At 49.5% G+C, this 20,851-nt stretch overlaps 1 protein-coding gene across 1 annotated transcript in view; it reads left to right on the top strand.

Annotated features, from left to right (window-relative positions):
* Positions 1 to 468: 468 nt before the first annotated feature.
* SCD5 (stearoyl-CoA desaturase 5) overlaps positions 469 to 20,851 on the top strand; it is a 37,392-nt gene continuing 17,009 nt past the window's right edge. The window contains exon 1 of the mRNA XM_068403764.1: positions 469 to 690. Within this exon, the coding sequence (XP_068259865.1) occupies positions 486 to 690 (205 nt within the window). The 5' untranslated portion in view covers positions 469 to 485. The remainder of the gene's footprint in view (positions 691 to 20,851) is intronic.

Genomic DNA, 20,851 nt, shown 5'->3' with positions numbered 1-20,851 from the left:
TGCCATCTTTTACTCCGGTTTCACAGGCTTCCAAAATCAAACGTCTCTGTAATGTCTCTCTCGGGGAGCATTCACCTCCGCACACTCCCCGGCACCGGCAGGTGGCTGCCCGCCGTTCTCCAAGGGCAGCCGCCCACACGGCCGCAGGCACGGCGGGCGGAGGCCTGTACCTCTCGGCCATCAAGCGCGGGCCCCGTCTGACGCCCGCCAGCCTCCCCGCTGTCCCTGCGGCGGGCCGGGGCCGAGCCCGCGGGGGCCCGCTGGGGACACGCCGCCGCGCGCGGCTTGCCATTGGTGACACCGCCGCGAGCGACCCCGCGGCCGTTAAGGCGCCCCGAGGGGCGGCCGCTCGCCGATGCCGGGGGCGGGGGCGGGGCGAGGCGGTCCGCGGCTGCCATTGGCTGTCGCTATGCAGGGCCGGCGGCCGCCCCCCCTGCCCGTCCCCCACCCGCGGTGCGGGGCGCAGCCGGGGGCGCGGGAGCTGAATGGAGGCGGCGGCAGCAACAGATGCGGCGGCGCGGCTCGGCGAGATGGCCGGGTCCCGGCGGGAGGCGAGCGGCGAGGCGGGCACGGCGGGCCGCGGGCAGGCCATCGTCTGGCGCAACGTGGTGCTGATGGGGCTGCTGCACCTGGGCGCCGTCTACGCGCTCAGCCTGGTGCCGCGGGCGCAGCTCCTCACCCTCCTCTGGGGTGAGTGCGGGGGCGGCGCGGGGCTGCGCTGCGCCACAGGTGGGGCGGGGGACGAGGGGTCGGCTGCGCGGCGGCCGGGACCCGGGCGCGGCCCCAGCCCGGCCCCGCTCCCGTCCGGGAAGGAAGGTTTCCTCCGCGGGTCCCGTGGTGGGGAAGCTAAGCCGCGTCGTGTTTTCTGTGTCTTTAGACCCTGTTTATTTGTGCGGTCACTTCGCTGCGGTTGGCGTGGCGGGTCGCGTGTGTTCGCGGGCAGGCGCGGGCCGGGTGCTCCGCTGGGCGCCGAGGGGGGCCGGCACCCCGCGCTGCCCGGCAGCCGCCACCGCCGCCTTTGTTCCCGTGCCCGCCGGCCGCTCCCGGGATGCCATTGCCAGCGCCGCGCTGGGCCCTCGGTTGCCGTAGAAACAGGAGGCTCTCCGCCTCCGGTTACATTTATCAGGTTTTTCAGTTAAAAAAAAAAAAGAAAAAAAGAGTCAAGCAGCTGGTATTTCGGTTTAAAAGTCTGATAGAGAACGCGTTTGTCTTCCCTTTGCTGCTTCCTCGTGTTGCTTTATGAACATCCACGTCTTTCTGGTCCGGTTGGGAGTAGAAAATCACCCGGTCCTTTGTCTCTTGGGGAAGGTGATACATCTCATTAGGGAAGATTTAAAAGTCGAGGAAGAGCTGTAAGACGCTGGCAAGGAGAAGATAAGCCCAGCTGTGCTTTCCGAGGTGAGGGGGCTTGCTGCGTCTGTCTTTTGCTAGCCATGAAAAGCTGAGGATTTGGGTTGGGAAAGAGAATATGAAATACGGTGCCTTTACTTCCATCCTACAGTGAGGTCCTCTTTTCTCCACAAAAGAATGATGCTTGGGGAAGAGCTACATAGAGGCACTGCAGTATTGTACAAGGTTTCTCAGGGTTTGTGAGACTAATAGATGGTGGATGTCAGCGCCATACTTCACTAGGCAGCATTGTGTATGGAGTCGTGTAAATGTGGGTGGCCAAGAAGATAAAAACTCGAATGCTGCTTAGAGATGGTGTGATTTCTTGGGTAAAAGACCTGCTTTGGGGAGCTTTTGAGTGAATGGAGAACATAATGGCCCGGGACTTGTATAATAGAGGAAAGAAGGGTCTCTGCTGCAGGGAACTCACAAACAGGGAATTTGGGTTGTCAGACTGCTATCAGTAGTGTTGAGGTGACTCAAAAAGCCCCAGCCAAATTCTTTAGAGATCAGGTTTATTTCTTCTGTTTGAGGAATTCCTAAATCTGTTTTTCACTGGTTCAGCTTTTGATACTCAGTCTGTCTTAAACCCTTAGAAATAGCCACCGTTCCTGTTTGCAGAAATGAACCCTTCTGTCACTTGCTGTCCTCTGACAAGTTCTTAATTGAGAAACTGTTTCTGAGTCCCTGGTGGGGACCTGACATTTGACTGGCTGCCTGGTTTACTTAAACCACTACCTGTCTCACTCGGATCAGAGAAGGTTTGCAGGGTGGTTGTGTTTTGCTTAGTTTCCTTCTGTGAGTGCTACTCCTCTCCCATCCCTATTCCTGGTCGTGTTCAGGCTGATTTCATGGTTTACCTTGGCTGTAGCTTGATGGTTGGGGAGACCAGGAGAGCCTGTGGGAGCTGTGTGGCCAGAATACACAGCCCGTGGTCTGCTTTCAACCCTTTTAGGTCCTGTAGCATGCGGGCAGGTGGGCTTTCTTTTTATGTTTTGCCTTTCCAAGAAGACAAGTTGAAATAATCTCTGATTTCACTGTGTCTTAATTACAAAACTCCCTAAGGCTGGGGCCAAAGGATTGAATTACCAATTTCAGCCCTCCATTGTCCAAGGTATTTTTTCCTAGTTTAAATTAAACAGATGCTGAATAATAGACAAGTCTCAGCGACTTTGCAACTTAATGCCTTTCTTTCTGAAAGTCTCCCATTTCTCAACATCATTATTTTTGACAGCCACCCTAAAGCAGACCACAAAGCTTTTATGGGAGTTTGCCAGGTGGTTTTTACAGGGGCTCCACAGCAGGGAGTGAGTGCATTGGCTCCAGCTGTCCTGGCCAGCTGGACACTGCGTGCCACTCTTGCGGCTGGCTGCTGCGGGGTCTGGCCCCCCTCAGAGGTGGTGGGAAAGGTGAAAATACAGGATCTCCTGCAGAATATGTCAGACAAAAGTAGCTTGCTGTCATGCTGGAGACCTGTGTCCAAGGTCCCTCTGAGAGACTCTCTCAGGGTAGACAAAAGCAAGGTTGCTGTTGCCTAAGTTAACAAACTCACCTCGTTTCACTCTGGAAGGAGCCAACCAGTAAAGTTGTGTCAGAAAGAAGTGTCAATCAGATGTGTCCCTTGCCCTCCCCAGTTCTCCACATCTCCTTTCCTGTGCAGACCAGCTGTGAGACTGCCTTGCTGTGGGCAGTGGCTGCCAGCCAGCCTTTGTAGCAGGCCTGTCATGGCAAAGAAGTTGGGTGGTAGGTAAGGGTGTAGTGTTGGGCAGTGCAGAGATGTGCGGATGGAGAAGCTGTAGCCCTCATTGCATCCATCTGTGTTTTTTTTCCCAAGCTTGCCTGGGACTTGGGAAGCTTCCCAGTGATTTTATGCAAGCCCTTGCATTGCTCTGTCCCGTGCTCCCCACCACCACTCCCCCGTGGGTAAGCTGCAGGAGCAAGTGTGCAGAGAGTGGGTCGCTGGTGCTGGGTGTGACCACCATGGTGCCTGGCAGGAAGCAGGCAGCTTCCCATGACTCACCACTGCCTGTGTGGCTTTTTACTTTCTTCTCCTCCGAGACACCCGTGTCTCAGTGGGCTTTCGGCTAGGGCAGACCAGCTGCTTCCCTCCCTCTGTGCGGGGTCTGTTTTCCTCCTTCCCACCCCTGAAGGCAGTTGGTAATCCCTCATTCCCGCTACTTGCTAAGCGAAGCTGAAACGCCACTGTGCCGCCTAGAAAACAGCTCTTCAAGCCAAACTGCCTGCTCAGCAGGGCTCATTTCTGTTGGCAATTTATTGACATTCGTCCAGCTGTACATAATAGACAATGGAAAAATGCTGCTAAACTGGTTGTTTACTCCGGATTATCTGTGCTCCCCTGTTTCCATTCTGTCCCACACTAACACCTTGAGGCCCACGTTACAGCTTCCCGCACCCCCCATGGAGCCGGGGTTGCACAAGGGATCCCAAACCAGCATTCTGGGTGGTGCAGCCACCTCGCCCAGGGAGGACTGGGAATTGGGTTATCTTCCAAGGGATGTACAGTTAAACTGGTTAAAACATAGGCTTTCAGGGCCATCCCAGTGTTTCCGCGGAATTTGGTTTCAGTCCAAGCTGAACAAAAACAATAAAATTAGTCCATGAGCTGGAAACTGCCTTGACCCGAGAGGCAGCCGATGATACGTGCGAGGCATCAAGCAGCCTTGGGCTGTGCCCATGGGACAGCCATGTAGCTGTCCCAGAAGATCCCGCTGGCACTGTGCCTTTGAAATGTCCCCTGCTCTGCCAGCCCGACGGAGCTCACTGGGAGCCCTCTTGCCTTGCTCTTTTCCAGCCTGACTTGTGGTTTGGTGCAGGGGTGTGTGGAGAAGACCCTGTTGCCTTCCCCTTTCCCTCCTGATCCAGAGCCAGGCAGCTTGTGATATGTGGTCCCTCCTTCTTCTTGATGCTTTGCTGTCTGCATCCATGCTGTTTCGTAGCTGACAGCTTCTGCTTTGGGGCATCCCTGCAATCCAGGTTCCCAGCCTTGGAAAGGGATGAGAACTGTTGAAGAAACGTGCCTTGAGTCTTGTCTGCCCCCAGTCCCACCAGTAGGCTTGCTGGGCACAGCCGGCAGGTTTGGCAGGGTTCACTGGCCATCCTGCAAAGCCCAGAGCATGATGCATCCCAGGCCCCGGAGAGCTGGCACATGGACTTTCCCCTTCAAGTCTCTCTTTGTCCACATGCTTTTGCAGGGCTTTGGGCTCCTGGTGCTTAGCACCCCCTCTAGAGGTGTTTGAAGGGGAGGGATCACCATTCTCTGCAGACTTGCATCAGGAACTGAAGCAGGGTGGAAGCACCTTGCTGTTAGGGGGCCAGAAACCAGGGAGTGGTGTGATGGGTCTGCTGGCTGGGCTAGGCATGCAGGTTCCCCAGGAATGAACTCGTGCAAAGGGGACCTTGTGGCCAGCTGGGCCTGTGGATGTGGCTGTGGTTCACTGATGGCCTCTTTTGGGCTGGACATGCTGCACCTCCTTCAACATGCCACTTGGTAGGAAACTGTGTGCGGCTCATTCCCTGAGTTTGTAACATGCCATTAAATGATGCTTCTTAACCAGGAACTTCTTTACTCCAGCCAGCTCCATCATATTGCATCCCAGGTTATCTGTTTGGGTTAGGAAAGTAAAGCAAAGAACTCTGAAATCCCTGTACAGAGAAAATTACCAGCATGTTTCACTGCAGGGCCCAATGTTTCTGCTGCTAACGGTTGTTTGTGATGGGCTCATGACAGCTTCTTTTTCGTCAAGACTCCATTCTGGGTGACATGTGATGTGTACGGGTCTCAGATTTTGTTTGGAAGAAGGTGCTTTTTAGCCTTCGCACGAGGCGTGTGAGGAAGCATTTAAAGTAGCCAAATGCATTATGTCTACAACTACCTGAAAGGAGGTTGTAGTAAGGTGGGTGTTAGTCTCTTCTCCCAGGTAACAAGCAATAGGACGAGAGGAAATGGTCTCAAGTTGCACCAGGGGAGGTTTAGATTGGATATCAGGAAAAATTTCTTCACTGAAAGGGTTGTCAAACAGTGGAACAGGCTGCGCAGGGAAGTGGTGGAGTCGCCATCCCTGAAGGTATTTAAAAGACGAGTAGATGTGGTGTTTTAGGGATATGGTTTAGTGGTGGACTTGGTAGTGTTAGGTTAACGGTTGGACTCAATGATCTTAAAGGTCCTTTCCAACCAAAAGGATTCTATGATTCTAGGGAATAGAAAAACCCCACAAAAGATTAAGCTGTTTACCTGCTTTAAAGTCTTTTCTTTCAAGCTGACGAGCATTACTAGTACTAATAACTTTAAAAACTAGAACAGGCACAGCCACCCAGAAACCCTGTATCATCTGGATGTGTTTCACAGAGCTGCCTGATAGCCGAGTGGATGTCCGTTCACACACTGCTACGCCTTGCCAGAGCCTGGGATCGGGGAGGAGGATGGCCTTGCTCTAATGGTGCTCATATAGGAGGGGAGGCTTGTTGCTGGTGTTTTAGCAGCGTTTAGGAGACGTTTTAGTGCACTTGAGAATGCCAGATCATGTTCAGCCGTGGCGGGCCCCATGCCGTGCTTACCCACAGCTTTCCCCTGTGCTCAAGCGCTGGCTGGCTGAGAGCACAGACGGAGCAGCAGTACTGCTCAGCTGCGTTCCCACCAAAATGCGAGCTGCTCCCAGGCATGGGTCTGGATCCAAATCCTGCCTGGATCCCTTCGATAAGAAAGACTAAAGCAATTGTGGTCTTAGCACTTTGGGTTACTATGGTGCACCACCAAGATTATCACCTCTTTCTCAGGCCTTCTTGTAGTGTGTCTATGTAATGAGGCACGTGTTGCTGTTGTGCACTGCAGATACAAGTTTTATTGGTCTTACACATTTCAGAAGTCTTGCATATTCTTGAGTGCCATCTGCTGGCTTTTTCGTTATTAACTGGTTTTTGTCGTTAACCATTTCTACGCACAGTGTTAGAAACTCTGCACAGTTGGCTGTAAATAAAAAATCCTGGCTCCAAGGAAGTTCCACTAGGTACCTCTGAGACCTCTGTTGATGAAGGGGAGTGGAAATATTGTCTCCGTTTCACAAACGTGAAATGGAGACATTTGATTAAAACTTCTCTTACTGTCACTCCTGCTGCCACTCTGGCAGGAGCACCCTCCGGGTCCTGCGAAGTGGTTATGCTCAGATGATTTCTGTAGGCAAGGTTTTGGGTTAGGAAGCATGTAGTAAATGCTTTCCTCTTAGATACCTCTATGGAGGTGTCTGTGGCCACCTTGGCGAGAGGGGCGTAATGAACAGAAGGACCTTACCTCACCTTACTCCCAGGAGAGATCTCCTGTCTGCTGGCTTACAGAACGGTCCCGGCTGTGAGCAGTGAGCAGCTCTGGGAGGTTTCTGTGGCATACTGGAGGCCAGCCTTGTTGTCCATCAGCCCCTAGCTCTGCCATGCTTTCAGCAGTTCAAGACAGCAGGGGGTCCACTAGATGGGCAGAGAAGAGGTGGACCTTCAGATGGGAATTGCACCTCTGAGGTGCACATCAGCACCAGGGAATAGTCCTGCTTATCTCCAGGGCAGGTTTGGAGTGGCTTTTCCTCCCCTGCCCTGTTTGAAAGCGTTGTATTACAGCTGTCTCTTCATAGTCAGGTTGTTGGCTTATTCCTTCCTGCCTAGAGTCAAGAGGTAGCGTTATCTCTGATGGGAACAGTCTCTTTTCTCAAGCAGTACTTCTCTCCTTAAAAATGGCAAGTGCCCTGGAGCTGGGGGTGGCTGTAACATGCTGTTCCCTAGCCTTTCCCATCTGGAAATGGTCTGAGCTCTGTGTCCACTGTAGAGCTGGGGAATACGCCCTCTACCTAGCAATGCACAGACATGAGAGTGGCCCTGGGCCTGTTCCGGATCCCGCTCTGAGATGCTCTACTGTAGAGGAAACTCCTGCCCATCAGATGTTTTCCCTTCCCCAGCATTCACTCCTTTCTTAACTATTGCTGGAGATTATTCCTTAAGGCCTTGTCTGTGAACTTCATGATGTTCAGCCATGAGTGCGTATTTTTGTTCCCCATCTTGATTTCATCCCCAGTGCATTGGTGGTGCTCTGTTTTGTTTCCCTCTGTTTTGCGTGCTGCACGTCACATGGTCACTGTGAACATGATAAAGGAATGGAGAGAAAAAAATCTAATGCCTATCTGGGGGCAGAGCATGTGTGTGCTGTGCCCTGGATGCATGTGATGGCCCTTTGGTTCTCAGGAGATGGGTTCGAGGCACTCCTAACAAGTTCTTGCAGTTGGACAGAGTGAATGGGTGAGTGAGTAGTGAAGCTGTTCATGTTTAGATACTTGGATGTTCACCTGGCACAAAGCACTGCTGGGCTCTTAGCTGCTCTGAGCCATGCTCCAGGCAAACCAGAAGAATCTCAAATACTCTTTCCCTTTGACCCAGAGATAAGAGCTGGATCCAGCAAAGGCAGAAATCCCTGTCTCTACTTCTCCTGAATTTGACAGGGATTGTTGGCTTCCAGGCTGCCCCTCGGGGCACTGGGAGAAGCATCCCTCTGAAGCAGCCCTGTGAAGGAAGGAGCAGGGGAGGTTTGTTGGCACCCCCAGAGCTGGCTGTGTCAAACACACAGAAGCCCAGTCAAGGGCCATGAAAGTGTGAGATGCCTCCTCCAGCCGTGGCCCACCAGCTCCTGAGCTGGTGCAGGCAGGCTCTGGGGAGGCAACAGAGGTTTGTGGCTCTAGCTTTTTGTCTTTGGTTACATGTGGAGGTGGGGATGGCAGTATATGGGCACGGAAGAGTTTCCATGGATGAGTCGGAACGGACTTTGCTCCAAGTAGTTTTGCAGTGGTCAGAGTTGTGTCAGCATCAGAGGAAGTCTCAAGGGGCTGGGAGGAGATCAGATGCCTCTTCTCCAGGAGATGCCACCAGGCAGAGCACTGTGAGCCATGCAGACCTGCTTCTCTGGGATTGCTGCAACTGCTGTCAAGGAGGCAAAAGCATTGCTCTCTCCCCTGGGAGGGCTGGGATGGAAAATGTCAGCTCCCCCACCAGAACTTAGTATGCATCCTCATCACTGCCACTCTGCCTTTCCTCTCTGCAATTACAGTTGCACTTGTAATTAACACTGATGTTATAATTGAAGTCAAACAATTTCTTGCAATCAGATTTTATTTTTACTGTGTAGGCTAACAATAGTGCTGCCCCGTTGGAGAGCTGATACATTAACAATTACTGTGCTAAGTAAAGCAAGGCTGGTATGAAAGAGAGGGGAGGGCTGTTTGTCAGATGCTGGTGTCAGGAATCCTGTGTGCCATCCCTCTTGTGCAAGGACCTCAGCACCAGGAGGATGGGGATTTCTGAAGGGAGACTGAAATGCGGATCTTTGTCGACCCATTTTTGTCCACTGGCTTCTCAGATGGTGTTCTGAGCAGCTCAGAATGAAATAACCTGGCCTTGGCAAATCAGGGAGCTCTTCCTGACTGGACTCCTTTCTTTGCCTGGCTCTTTGGCTCTGTTCTTTGGCTGACTTTGTATTTTTAAGTGTTTCATATCCTCCCCAACCCAGCCTCACTGTAATGCCTTCTGTGTCTGTGGGATCCCACTGTGTCAGTGGAAGGGGTTGCAGTGTCATCTGGAGTGGTTCACAGGATGTCTCCTATCATGGCCACACAGCTGGATCTGTGAAGGGACTTCTGCCCAGGCGCTTAGGTGGCATTTCGGAAGCAAGGAAGAAGGCACCTGGAAGGGGTTTGCACTGCTCTAACCAGCAGTTGCTGCAGTCCAAGGCTGGGGTGGATATACAAGCTTGCTGTGCCCTCCTGGACACCTGAGAGCTTGGAGAGAAGGTGGAGGCCAGGGTGAGATGAGGTGTTTCTGAGGCTTATTTCATGTTCTTCATAAACGGAGGGGGAGGAGTTGGGATGCAGAAGGGCTGCAGCTTGTGTAGAGAAGTGTTAGGGCAGAGCAGCAAAAGCGGGTCCTGATGGGAAAGACTGGAAATAGGTTCTCTGAGCTCTGGCAGCATGTGGGGTGGAGGGAGAGCGGTCCTGGGCTCACACTTGGTGCCTGTTGCTCTCTTTGGGTGATCGTTCAGGCAGGGTCAGTACCAGAGCACTGAAGAAGTGAAATGTATGGGTGTTGGGTAACAGCGCAGGTTGGAAATCGCAGCATGTCTTACGAAAATGTCACAAAATCTGTATTTTATAGGGGATTGAGGGTTTAAAAAGATGTTTTGCCTTTTAATAATTTTTTTAGCCAGTACCATGAGGTTATAACTTCTTTCCAGAATGTATTTGACTGTAGGTGTGGAAAATAAGACCTGTATAGTCAACTGAAGCAATCAGTTGTAATGGTGGTTGTAGATGACTGTTTTCATTCTGAGCTGTTTCTTTCCCTGCTGCAGTCAGTTGGACTCGGCTGCAGTGAGGCGGGCGTGCAAGTGTGGCCAGACCTCCTCGCAGGAGCCATAGCAAGGCTCTCCTTGTTTTCCATTGGCTTTGGCTCTTACTTTTGATGCAGAGGGATAGACTTGTGTGCTTGAGTTGGCCGAAAACTGCCTGGCCACTATTCAGCAGGCAGATGAAAGCTGCCCTCCTTATGCAGTGTATACACAGGTGGTGGTGGGGAAGTGTGTGTGTGTGTGTGGGGAATACAAAAAACATCTTGCTGGGTAGGTGGAGGCAGAGACCCAGTGTGTGGGCCTTCTCCCTGTGCCAGAGCTCACTATTTGGGCTGGACGGACACAGTGAGTAGTCATTCAGGGAGCGTAGTGAGCAATCATCCGGTGAGTGCCCCCGGAGAGCTGACAGCATCAGCCTGCCCACTGCGCTGGAAACAAAGGTGTCCTTCTCTTCTCTGGCACCATCCTCTAACCTGATGGCTCTGGGTAACTGACCTGCCTACTGCATGTTTGGCTGGATGCAAGAGGCTTGTGCCTTCTAATTTTAATGAGGTGTAGTGCTTGCTCTGAGGCTCAAAGTGCCAGAAGGAGAGAAAACTGGGAAACGCCATTTTTGCAACAGGTTTTTCTCTGAGCTCTGTTTGGTTTTGGAAAGGGGAGGAAAAGGTGTAGGAGCTGACAGCATACAAGTGAAGTAGGCACAAAGCATCTGGGCAAGATGCACTGATACAGAGGGATGGCAACATCATCCAGAGTCTGAAGTCCTGAGAGGTCAAAACCATCACAACTCTGCTTCAGCAGCTGCTGGCTGGCCTGGGAGGGCACCGGGTCGAAGCAGGGTCTGTCCTGTGCAATGGATCCTGTTCAGCGGGGAGCTGGGACAAAGGTGCTGCTGCCTCCCCAGGGAACTGTGCCTGGATGAGCCCTGTTCCTTTCCTGTGCCCCATGCCTAGAGACTGTAAAAGGCGAAAGCTTTCGGATTGCCCAAATCACAAGTATGTAGCACAACACGTCTTTGTTTCTAATAGCTGAGAAACTGCTGTTCCCTGGCTCTGTGCTTTGGGTGGTCTTGCCAGCGTGCACAGCGTGAGCGGTGGGATGAAGCTATTCCCTCGCCACGTACCCAGCTGCATATGGGTCAGGCTTTAGCTGGTGATGGGCAGGGGTGCTAAATAATTAAGCCTTCTTCCTTGAGGCAGAGCTGTCTGCTGTATGCAGGGCTCTGGAGTGCCGTGCTAATGGCTTAACTGCACTATTTCTTTGCTTCGTCCTTGAAAAGAGAGACAAAATTGTCATTAATTCTTTCTTGGCATTTATAGAGCACATAAAAACCACCAGAGCCCTAGCCAGCATGCAGATTGAGGACAGCAGTGAGGTCACTGGGAGACAAGTGAAATCTGCCCAGGGTTTTGTGATGACACGGGATTCGGCTGAGCTGAGTGGCTACACATAAGCATGGAAAAATTTCAGAGAAACCAGAGCATCTTCCAGCTTTCTCTTTTGATCTAAAAATATATATAAACTGTTCAGCATCTTAAGGCAATCTTCAGTTGCTGGTGAGTTCAGGGAATCTGTATTTGCTTCCTAGGGGAATTTTAGCATTCGCTGGAATACTTGCTGTCAGCTGCGATTTCCATTGCTCTGTTGGCTTTTATTTATATCACGTTGGCTGCAGTTGTCAATGTGAATGTTTCTGCTATTCCAACCGGAATAAAGTCTTTTGTATACTCAGCCAAAAGGGCTGGCTCTGGGGAATGTTCCTGAAAATGCATAGGCAGTCATGTGCATCCAGGCAGATACAGCCTGGATTTCATGAGCTGGTGATGGCAGGGCCAAAGGATGCGACAGATGGCTTCTCGTAGAGCTCCTCTGCTGAGGTGCAGAGGGGCAGGAGAAGGGCCTCATCTGAACTCATCTTCTCTGCAGCTCTAAAACTCGGCTGTCCCTTTGCCTTTGATGTACTTCCTCTTATCTCTTTCTCTCTTGATTCAGTTTAGAGTAGCTCAGAGAATGTGTAGATCTAATTTTAGATGAACCCAGTTCTGGCCTGAGATTTCACATGTTTGGTCTTCACAGGAATGCACAGCTCCCTGTGAGAGCTGGCATGTGCTGTACGGTGGGCGGCTCAGAGAACTGGTGCTGCTGCATGCTGGTGCTTTTTAATTCTCAGTTGCTAGTTTGAATCCAGCCCAAGGTGCTTTTGATGCCAGCCTTTGACAGTTAGCAGGGCTCAGCAAACAGTGGGTTGGTCAATTGACTCCGTCTGCTAGCAGAGAAGTGTTTGTTTCCCAGAGACCCCAGGGCGAGAGCACTAATTCAGCATTTCTTCTTGGCAGCAATTTAGGGACTAAGGTGGAAAATTTCTCCCTCTTTAGTAAATGTAGTTCCAGGTCAGGAAATGAGGCTTTTTTTGGTAAGTTGATGTGGATTAAGTGCTGTGTTACTGTTCTTCCCGACTCTCTGCTGTGGAGGAAGAGATCTCCAAGGTTGCCCTGGAGGGTGACAGAAGTAAGAGACTTGGTATCTAATATAGATCTAATAATGCTGCGTGTTGACCCTGGCCCTCCCACCAATGCAGTATGTGACATCAACCAGCATTTTTAAATGAGATGTTTGGGTAGACCAAGGTCTAATTTGGCATAGGAAAACTTTCCTGTCTAAGGGCAGACACGGCATTTTAAGAAAGTATATCCCAAAACTTGGTGTTCTGTAATGACAGTGCAAAAAAAATGTTGTGGTACCAGGCACCATGAAATTATTGGCTACATCTCTGGTCTGAGCCCTGATGTTGGATCAGGAGAGAATCTTATACTGCTGTCTGTGTGCATAGTGAAGTGGACGATCTCTGAGGTGTTCAGAAGAGGCCAAGCATGGTGCAGCTACTGAAATGGATGGCAGTGCTGCCCTGAATTTCAGTGGGAGTGGAGTTAGGCACCACTCAACACTGCTGGAAGTGCTTTCCCTGGTTTGGTCAGATTAGCAGATGTGGTTCATTAGTCCTAAATCTGCCACTGAATAACAGCAAAAACCCACAAGTGAGGAAGAGAAGGCAGATGCAGGATATGCAGATGTAATTTAATTTTTAGAAAGGAAAAAATCCTAACTGTAAGATACGGAAGTGTTACATATTTATGGCGATCAGTCAGCTTTGCAATGCTCACTTTGTGCTTGAGCAACTCGCTGTTTGTATTCCTCCTGCAGTTCTTGTAGCCTGATGGAAGAACTTGGGTTTTATGTGTTCAGTTATTAAAATTCCCTAGCAAGCAATTTTGATCTGGCTGAATAAGCAGAGGTAAAATGCTGGTGTTGAAATGGACAAATATTGCATGTCCATCCCTGTTATTTTTAATCCTCAAATAGTTACTTATACAAATAAGACAAGTTGTGAAAAAAAAAAAAAAATTACCTGTGCTGTGATGAAAATTTTTTGCCAGGCTTTGTCATACAGAGGTTTGCCTGAGACTTTGCTGGCTACTCCAGCTGTGGAGAGAGTACTTCCACCAAATGATGTAATGTCACAAGATGTCTTCTTCATGCAACAGCATTTTTAAGGTCAGTTGTTTTCAGCTGCCCTGTTGTTGAAGAGGTAACAGATGTCAACAGGTGAAGCACAGGCCTTGTGTTTGTTAATTTTCTTCCCCAAGCAAAAGATGTGCTTTCTCGGCCATTAGTGTCACTAGAATTCACGTCTTCTTAAATTACTCCCTCCCGTGTCCATGGGATCTTGCCTCCTGCTCCTTGAACTGCTAAAGACACAGTTCTTTTGCACACACACAGTGTGTGTGCAAAAATGTATAAGCCTTTGCTGAATGTAACTTCAAGCAGTCCAGGCTGGGGACGCGTCAGATCGTGTAGGCTAAACAGTGTTGTGAATGTCATCGCCCAGCAGTGAGATCTCCAGCAGAACCAGGGTGCTGTATGCTTCTGAAGCTGGCCTCAAAATGATGGCAGTAGGAGAGCTAAGGTTTTTCCACAATAGCAACTGAAAGCCGAAGATGCCACTCAAGGAGCAGCTCCCTGAGCAGATATAAAATAACAGTGCAGGTTGGCTGTGAGCGGGGCTTGGCGTCAGGGGGCTGGCAGGAAGTGGCCGTGGGCAGAGGCTGTGGGACAGAGCTTGGGAGAAAGGCAACCACAACCAGAAATCAGATGGACTCTGACAAGAGGTTCAAACGGTGTGTTTTTGTGGCATGGATTATGTGGATTTCTCCTACCCTGTTTCTCACCACGGTGAGTGCAGTGGATGTTTTTCTAGTCCATGTTTCATTGTTGGTGCTCCTGGCTTTCTTTGCTGGTTTGTGATCTTTCCGTCTGCCAGAGCCCCCGCTGAGTGGGATGCCATGGGGAGACAGAGGAAGCGCTCAGCAGTCTGAAGAGGGATCTGGCAGCCCCAACTGGGGATCCCCTACCTGCTGGCTTGAGGCCATGGGAACAGCAGCTGACAAAATCTGTGTTGGGGCTGTAGCTGTCAGTAATAGTGGCCAGTCCTAGGAGAAAGCAATGCTCATGCAGCTTCTTCTGAGCTCTCTGTACTGGGCTTTGTACCAGCACAGGAGTAAATGGGGCTGATGTCCTCAGAATGAGACATAAAACCAAGGCCCTGACCCTTGGTGGCTATCTTGATCCAAGATCTGTCACCCGTCTGGTAAGAGCAAGCGTGATAACAACCCTGGGACAGCCTCCAGCCTTGGTAATTGCTTTCAACATACTCTGTGCAAAATGCCACATCTTGAAGACCACAAGTGTGCAGGCCCTAGTGCAACAGTAACTGGGCTGTGTTGTCTTTTTTCCCCTTTTAATTTTTTTTTTTTTTTCTTCTCTGAATAGCAACTCCTCTTATCCCCTTGGGAAAAAGTATTGGGCTACGTGAGCCACTGTTCTGATCTCATAAGGCATGTCATCTGTTTTGTTTGGAGTGGCCAGCACTTTCCCCCATGCGTTTTTCCCCATGGTTGGTACTGGTGAGACAGAGGTGGTCTAGGAGTTCCTGCCCTGCTTCCTGGCTCTTGATGTAGTACATCCCCATGCTGGCTGACCTAAGATTTGTAATCACTTGACTTAAAACTTAGTCAGTGATTTGCTGCATCAGGACCAGAAAAACATTTGTTGCATTTTGTAACACACAAAAAAGGTCAAATGTTCACAAAACTTGCCTAGTCCCAAAGTCTGTTCAGAAAATGGGGCTGTGGTGGGATCTGTATTTGGTACAACTCTCCTAGACCAAACTGTGAGGATGATGGCTCTCCAGGCTTGTGTCAGGTTCAAAGTAGTCACCTTGCTGTGGCTGAATGTAGTGTCCAAATCCCTTACTTCTGCAAAGCACTGTGAGGTTTTTTAGCTGTCTATGAGAAAGATGCCAGCAGTGGGACTGGCAAGCACTGATTCTCTTCCCTGCTTCTAACCCTGCTATCCCTCCTCTCCTAGCCAACCCTGCGCAGGCAGAGGTGGCAGGCACTAGGCGTGAGTCGGTGCCAGGCTCCGCGTGTCGCCACCCCACGGGAACAGTCGTGTGACATTATTCTGTATTTTAAAGATGTTCTATGTATTGACAGTAGTGCCATTGTGAATGTACAATTGATTTTGTTTCACTGCTGCTATATTTGTGTCTGGTGTTTTGTCCCTCAGAGATAATTGCGATTTGCTCCATGTGACTAGGTTACGTTTGATGTTGGTAACATGCGGATAGTTGCTATCCGACACAGTGTCGCCTTGTAATCTGTGCCTAAGAATGATGTCCAGTCATTTCATCTCTTTCAGGAGCCACCATTGTCTGTACAGATGTGCAGAGCGAACCCAGTGCTTGTTGGGCTTCTTATTTTGGTTGATTGGGGTTTTTTTTATAACCAGATAAAAGTCAAAAGCAATCAGGAATCTGCTGGATTCACAAATAGTAAATACGTATCATGTTTCTAACGTGGTCCCAGGTTTCAGAAACGGAAGAGGTTCTAATTTTGATATTCAGCATACAACAGAGTTGAAATTTTTTGGTGGGGCGATCTGCTTCAATTTAAGCAACAACTTAGAGCAGAGGATGATTTCCTGATGCCTGTGAAGGAGCTACAGACTGTGACAATATCTTTCCATATCTTCATAAGAGGACAGCCCCCTGGACACTCAGGTTTTCAGAAGAGTTTGGCACCAGGCGTAGTAAAGGTTTTCTGGAAATCCAGCCATGGGTTGTTCTGAAAAAGATGGCTGAAATATTTTATGCTGTTGATCTCCCATCCCATCCATTTTTAAACGGTTTGCCTGGTATAGTTTTCATTGCTTTTCTCTGACAGTGAGATGATACTTACGTGCCTGCTGTTCAAAATCACACTGATGTCTTGCTGGCTTATCATATTGCACACTGAGAATATTTTATGAGCTGTTGGTGATCCTTCTTGCAGGCTCCTGCTTCCCCAAGCATCTCATCCTCGTTGCAGATCCTTGTGTGCAGTTATTGCCCCCTGAACTACATTACTTTGCTTTTTCTATCCAGGCAGATCTTTATTTTGAGCCTTACTTTCCCTGTTTCTGCATGGATCCTTTTGTGTTTCTTAGCTCTCTCACTGCTGCTCCAAATTTAGCATCATCTGCAGCTGTAATTAATACGCTGTTTGCCTTTGTTTCAGGTCATTAATAAGGATGTTGAAAAAAAATCTTCTGCCTATTGATTCTGGCATGTTCCCATAAATAGCATCTGTGCACAGGCACGGTGAACTTGGAAGCCTAGCAACCCGCTGGCTCCCCATTTGCACGGTAGTTTAACCTTGTGTATCTTGTCTCTCTTGCATCCTCTCCCTGTCCCCATGCAATGGTTCTCTCTTTTGTCCTTTTGCACAGGCTTACTTGTTGTTTTCTCTTCCCCCTCTTCCTCTTTACTCGCTCTCTTAAATACTTCTTCCACTGCCCCAGTTCAAAAGCATTTTGCTTCTGCTGTGCTCTATCGAGTGAGCTCACGGTTGGAAATGCTCCTGTCAGACCTTAAGCTGCTGCAGGGCTCCAGGGGGGAGAGCGTGCTACCTGCCCAGGGGGTGGTGTGTTGGGGTCCCGCTCACCATGGAGGCATTTCCCACCAGTTACTCCATTAACCCGTGGTTTGTGTATTGCAGAGCTTGCAGGGAGGGTGTCAGAGACAATGGAAGAAGGAAGTAAAATTCCTATGTTTGAGAGTAATTCTGCCTTGAGGTCTTGAGAGAGAGTAGAGAGAAACAAGGAGGAACCCACTTAAACTCTCTGCTGAATTAAATCATCCTTCTTTGAAACAGATCCTGGTTTACCATCCAGTCAAAGGCAGCTCTGGGCTTGGTGTTGGAGTTGTGCGGAGCCCAGGGCTCTTGGCACAGGCTCTGCTGTTTTGGGTACTTGCACCCAGGTCTCAGACTTCTCGCAGACCTAAACTCCTAAAGCAAGCCCTAAACCTCCCTGCAGAGTTTGGAGTGTTAATTGGGATGGAAGTTAGAGCTGTTGGATGGGGACAATTGTTTTGCATGTATTGGGGGTAGAGCTCTGGCCCTGGCAGAGGGCTCTGGCCTCTGCTGCTGACCTGCTGCCTGTGCTCAAGGATCCAGCTGGTGGGGCGATGGGATCAGAGCCGCCTCCTGGGCCTTTCTGTACAGCTGTGGGCACTCTCGCGGCTGTGATGGGCACCTGGATGGGCATAGCTGAGGACAGCTGTGGGCATGTCTCTGACCATTACTGTAAAAGGAGATCCAGAGGCTACATTTCTGGGGAATTATCCTGAAGCCAGCATGTTCAGATAAATGGGAGAAAAGTGGGCTTGACCAAAGCTAAAGTTCATGTAATCATTATTTTGAGCAGACAGTGATTCAAAGCAAACCATAGCCAGCTGAAATCCTCTAAAACTATGTAAAGTTGGGGCTCCACCAGCTGTCCAGGCCAAGCTAGCTATTGCTCTGGGGAGCAGCAGGCATGGCACACCACATTCCCACACCATCCTAGGGGCTAGGGAAGATAATTCAGCTCTTGTGCTGAGTAAATTCTCAAACAATTCTACAGTAGCAGAAGCAGGAGTAAAGACCCAAGAGGGCCCTGCAGACCTATGGAGCATCTTGCCATACCTTGCGTCCAAAAGGTGCAGAGGTATGTGAGGATGACACATGCCTAATAACATGGGTTTCTGCATTAACAGAGTAGATCTGAACTCTCACACTGAACACAGTCATTGGGAGCTGATGCTGAGAAGGAGCTGCTTTTGGGTCCCGCGTGTGGCAGGAGAACCCTACTACAGGAGTGAGGTGGACCGCAGAGCCGTGGAGTCAGTGCTGGGATGCGTTCCCAGCCCAATGGCACGCTTCAGCTCCGTGCCAGGCAGATGGCTCCCTGACAGCGGCTCAGTGAAGCAGATGCTCCACGCTGCCTTCAGTCCATGAGTGAGGCAAAACTGAATAAATGATCAGAAAATGGCTTGAAAGGATCTTCCACCTCTCCCTCTGGCTTTAGTATGAAACTGTGAGTTGCACAGCTCTAGTTTGCTTTTCACCACATCAGAAATACCAGCCTTAAACCCACTGTCTTTCACAGATCTGTTCATTGGCTGCTCTATTTCCTCTCTCTTCCCAGGTCTCTCCAGACAGCTTTTTCTGTCATGTTAGCTTTTGTTTTTCATTTTTACCCCTCTTGAAGTCCTCATTCCACTATTTTCTGGTTTGTGGTGGTTTTTTTTTTCTTTCTTTCTTTTACTTTGGTATTAGCATGACACAACCTTTTGTCACGTGGCTTTAGAGCTCCTGCTCAGGCTGCTGTACTGTTGGTGGAACTCCCATGCCCTGGCTCTCTTAGACGCTGGCCCTCCCTGCCTGGCAGCTCTGTGTTCTTCATCCCCAGGCTTGTGGCTAGCAAGTCCTCACTCAGCCCTTTTCTAGCTCCATCTTTGTTATTCCTCAAGCATCTCTCGTTTTCACAAGCAGCCCTCTCTCTGCAGTCAGTGCTGGGGCCTCCTGGAGAGGACAGCCCTGTGGAACTGCCTCTTGGCCTCATAGCTGGGGATTTTGGGGAGGTGGGGATGCTGCCAGATTGCTGTTCTACCTTCACATCTGTCATCAATGGCTGCTGACAACCTCCTCTGCCACGCTCCAACACAGCCCCCTCCCAAGCTGCATTCCTGCCAGCTCTGCAGCACAGGTTGAGGGAAGGAAAAGCAGTACATTATTCTTCCTCAACAAGATGGTCATCTGTGCTCTGAATTCAGAGTCTCTGGTACTTGTGGTGGTCTATGATCATGTGTGAAACCAATATATATGGATAGCACAGCTCAGTCTTCAGTCTATAGGTTAGGATTGAAATGCTGCCATTTCCTTGTGAGTGTGATTTTTTCGTTGATAAGTCAGCCCAGTTTCAGAGTTAGCTCACTAAAACATGCAGGAGACTAATCTGGCTATTTTAGCAACTTCCTCTGTTAAGGGAGAAGCTGCTGCCCGAGCATTCATTCACACACCATTCAAGGAGTCGCACACACACCACCCAAGACTTTAACTGCGAGGACTGGAGTCCCTTCACAGGGGTTGACTCCAGTGAGCAGAATCCTTGCTCGTACACACACACATTCACTCTTGGGCACTTCTTCCTTCAGGCTTGACCCTAGGTTTCCCGTAGCAGAGTTTCAGACATCGAATCTTATATATGAAAAAAAATTATTCAGATGGTACAGCCAGAAAAAAAACACCAGTTCAGGCTGGGTGCCTCCGGAGAGAGACCCCAGACAAAGAAATTCCCTGGGCAGTCATACCCTTACAATCTATGCACCTGCCCCTCACACACTCTTCACGTGCCTTTTTGGTCCAATGGTGATTTCTGGTCTGGGGTCTTCTAACACCTTATTGGATTATTTCTCTGTCTCCAGGCAGGCCTGTTAACTGTTATTGTCTTGTTGCAGCTTTTGCTGGCAGTTGTGGCCTCCTTGTCTTGCACTTCTCATTCACCTGCTCGCCAGTAGAGTATGGGAAACTGAAAACTCCTAGACTTAGGATAAACACTATTTAGCAACAACTAAAAACATCAGTGTGTTATCAACATTATTCTCTACTAAATCCAAAACACAGCACTGTACCAGCTACTAGGAAGAAAGTGAACTCTATCCCAGGCAGAAGCATATCTACGTGAAAGTCCACAGCTTGCGGCCTAAGGCTTCAGCAAATTTAGCTACTAATGCTAAGCAAGGCTATTAATCCTAACAGTTCTTAACACCTCTTTGTACATTAAGTTCCTCACTAAATTAAAAAGAACTATATTGTTAACTGTTTGAATTCCAGGTTGTTTATTGGTACTTTTCTTGGGTTTTTCTTTTTTTTTCCCTTTTTCTTCAATAACTGTGTTTTTTACTCTTTATTACTTAGGAGACCTGTTTAGTTACCGGTCTAAGAGGGAGTTTTCAGAATAAGGGGAGCTGCTTTGCTCCACAGTGTAATCCTTTTGTGTTTCATGGAGATGTTCACTCCCCACACACACTCCCCACCCCACAAAAATGAGCCATGTAGGTAAGTAGTGGCTCTCTTCTCATGTAATTACTGTAACTGTGCATAATTAATGTAAAATCAAATGGGTTATAGTCTGATTTTTGGTTTGAGTTCATAATTTATTCTGCAAAGGAAAGGTTCAGACCTATCTTTACACAGCAAATATTTGTTGTCTTGGCTATTTATACATTGAGAATTAGTGGCCAAGTAATAATATCTTCAGGCACCCTAATTCTTGTAAGAACCACAGAAATCTGATATCACTGTACAGTGTGTTTGCCTGACAGGATTTGTTTCTTCTCTGGTTACCAAATTTGTGAGTAACTTTGTTTGTTTGTCTGTTTGTTTGTTTCTGGGGATGTTTCAGCCCTCAGGATTTATATGAGGAGAATTCCTCCTCTTATGATTCCTCCTCTGCAAAGCCAAAATATAGGCATGTTCCTTGGGTATAAGCCTCAGCCATTTTAGCTTGATCACTGAGGTAGTGTCTGGGGCTTCCGGGGAAGTGTGAATCAGGAATGATGCTTGGAGGGGGCCTGGGCTGGGAAGCGCTGTTCAAAGGTATGGACACAGGGTGGCACCTAGACCCTAAGGCAGCCCCCAGACTCCCAAAATA

The sequence above is a fragment of the Nyctibius grandis genome, chromosome 6, assembly GCF_013368605.1.
Source record: "Nyctibius grandis isolate bNycGra1 chromosome 6, bNycGra1.pri, whole genome shotgun sequence".
Classification (NCBI taxonomy): Eukaryota; Metazoa; Chordata; class Aves; order Nyctibiiformes; family Nyctibiidae; genus Nyctibius; species Nyctibius grandis.
The sequence above is the reverse complement of the archived record's forward strand: the minus strand, read 5'-3'. Positions and strand labels throughout refer to the sequence as shown.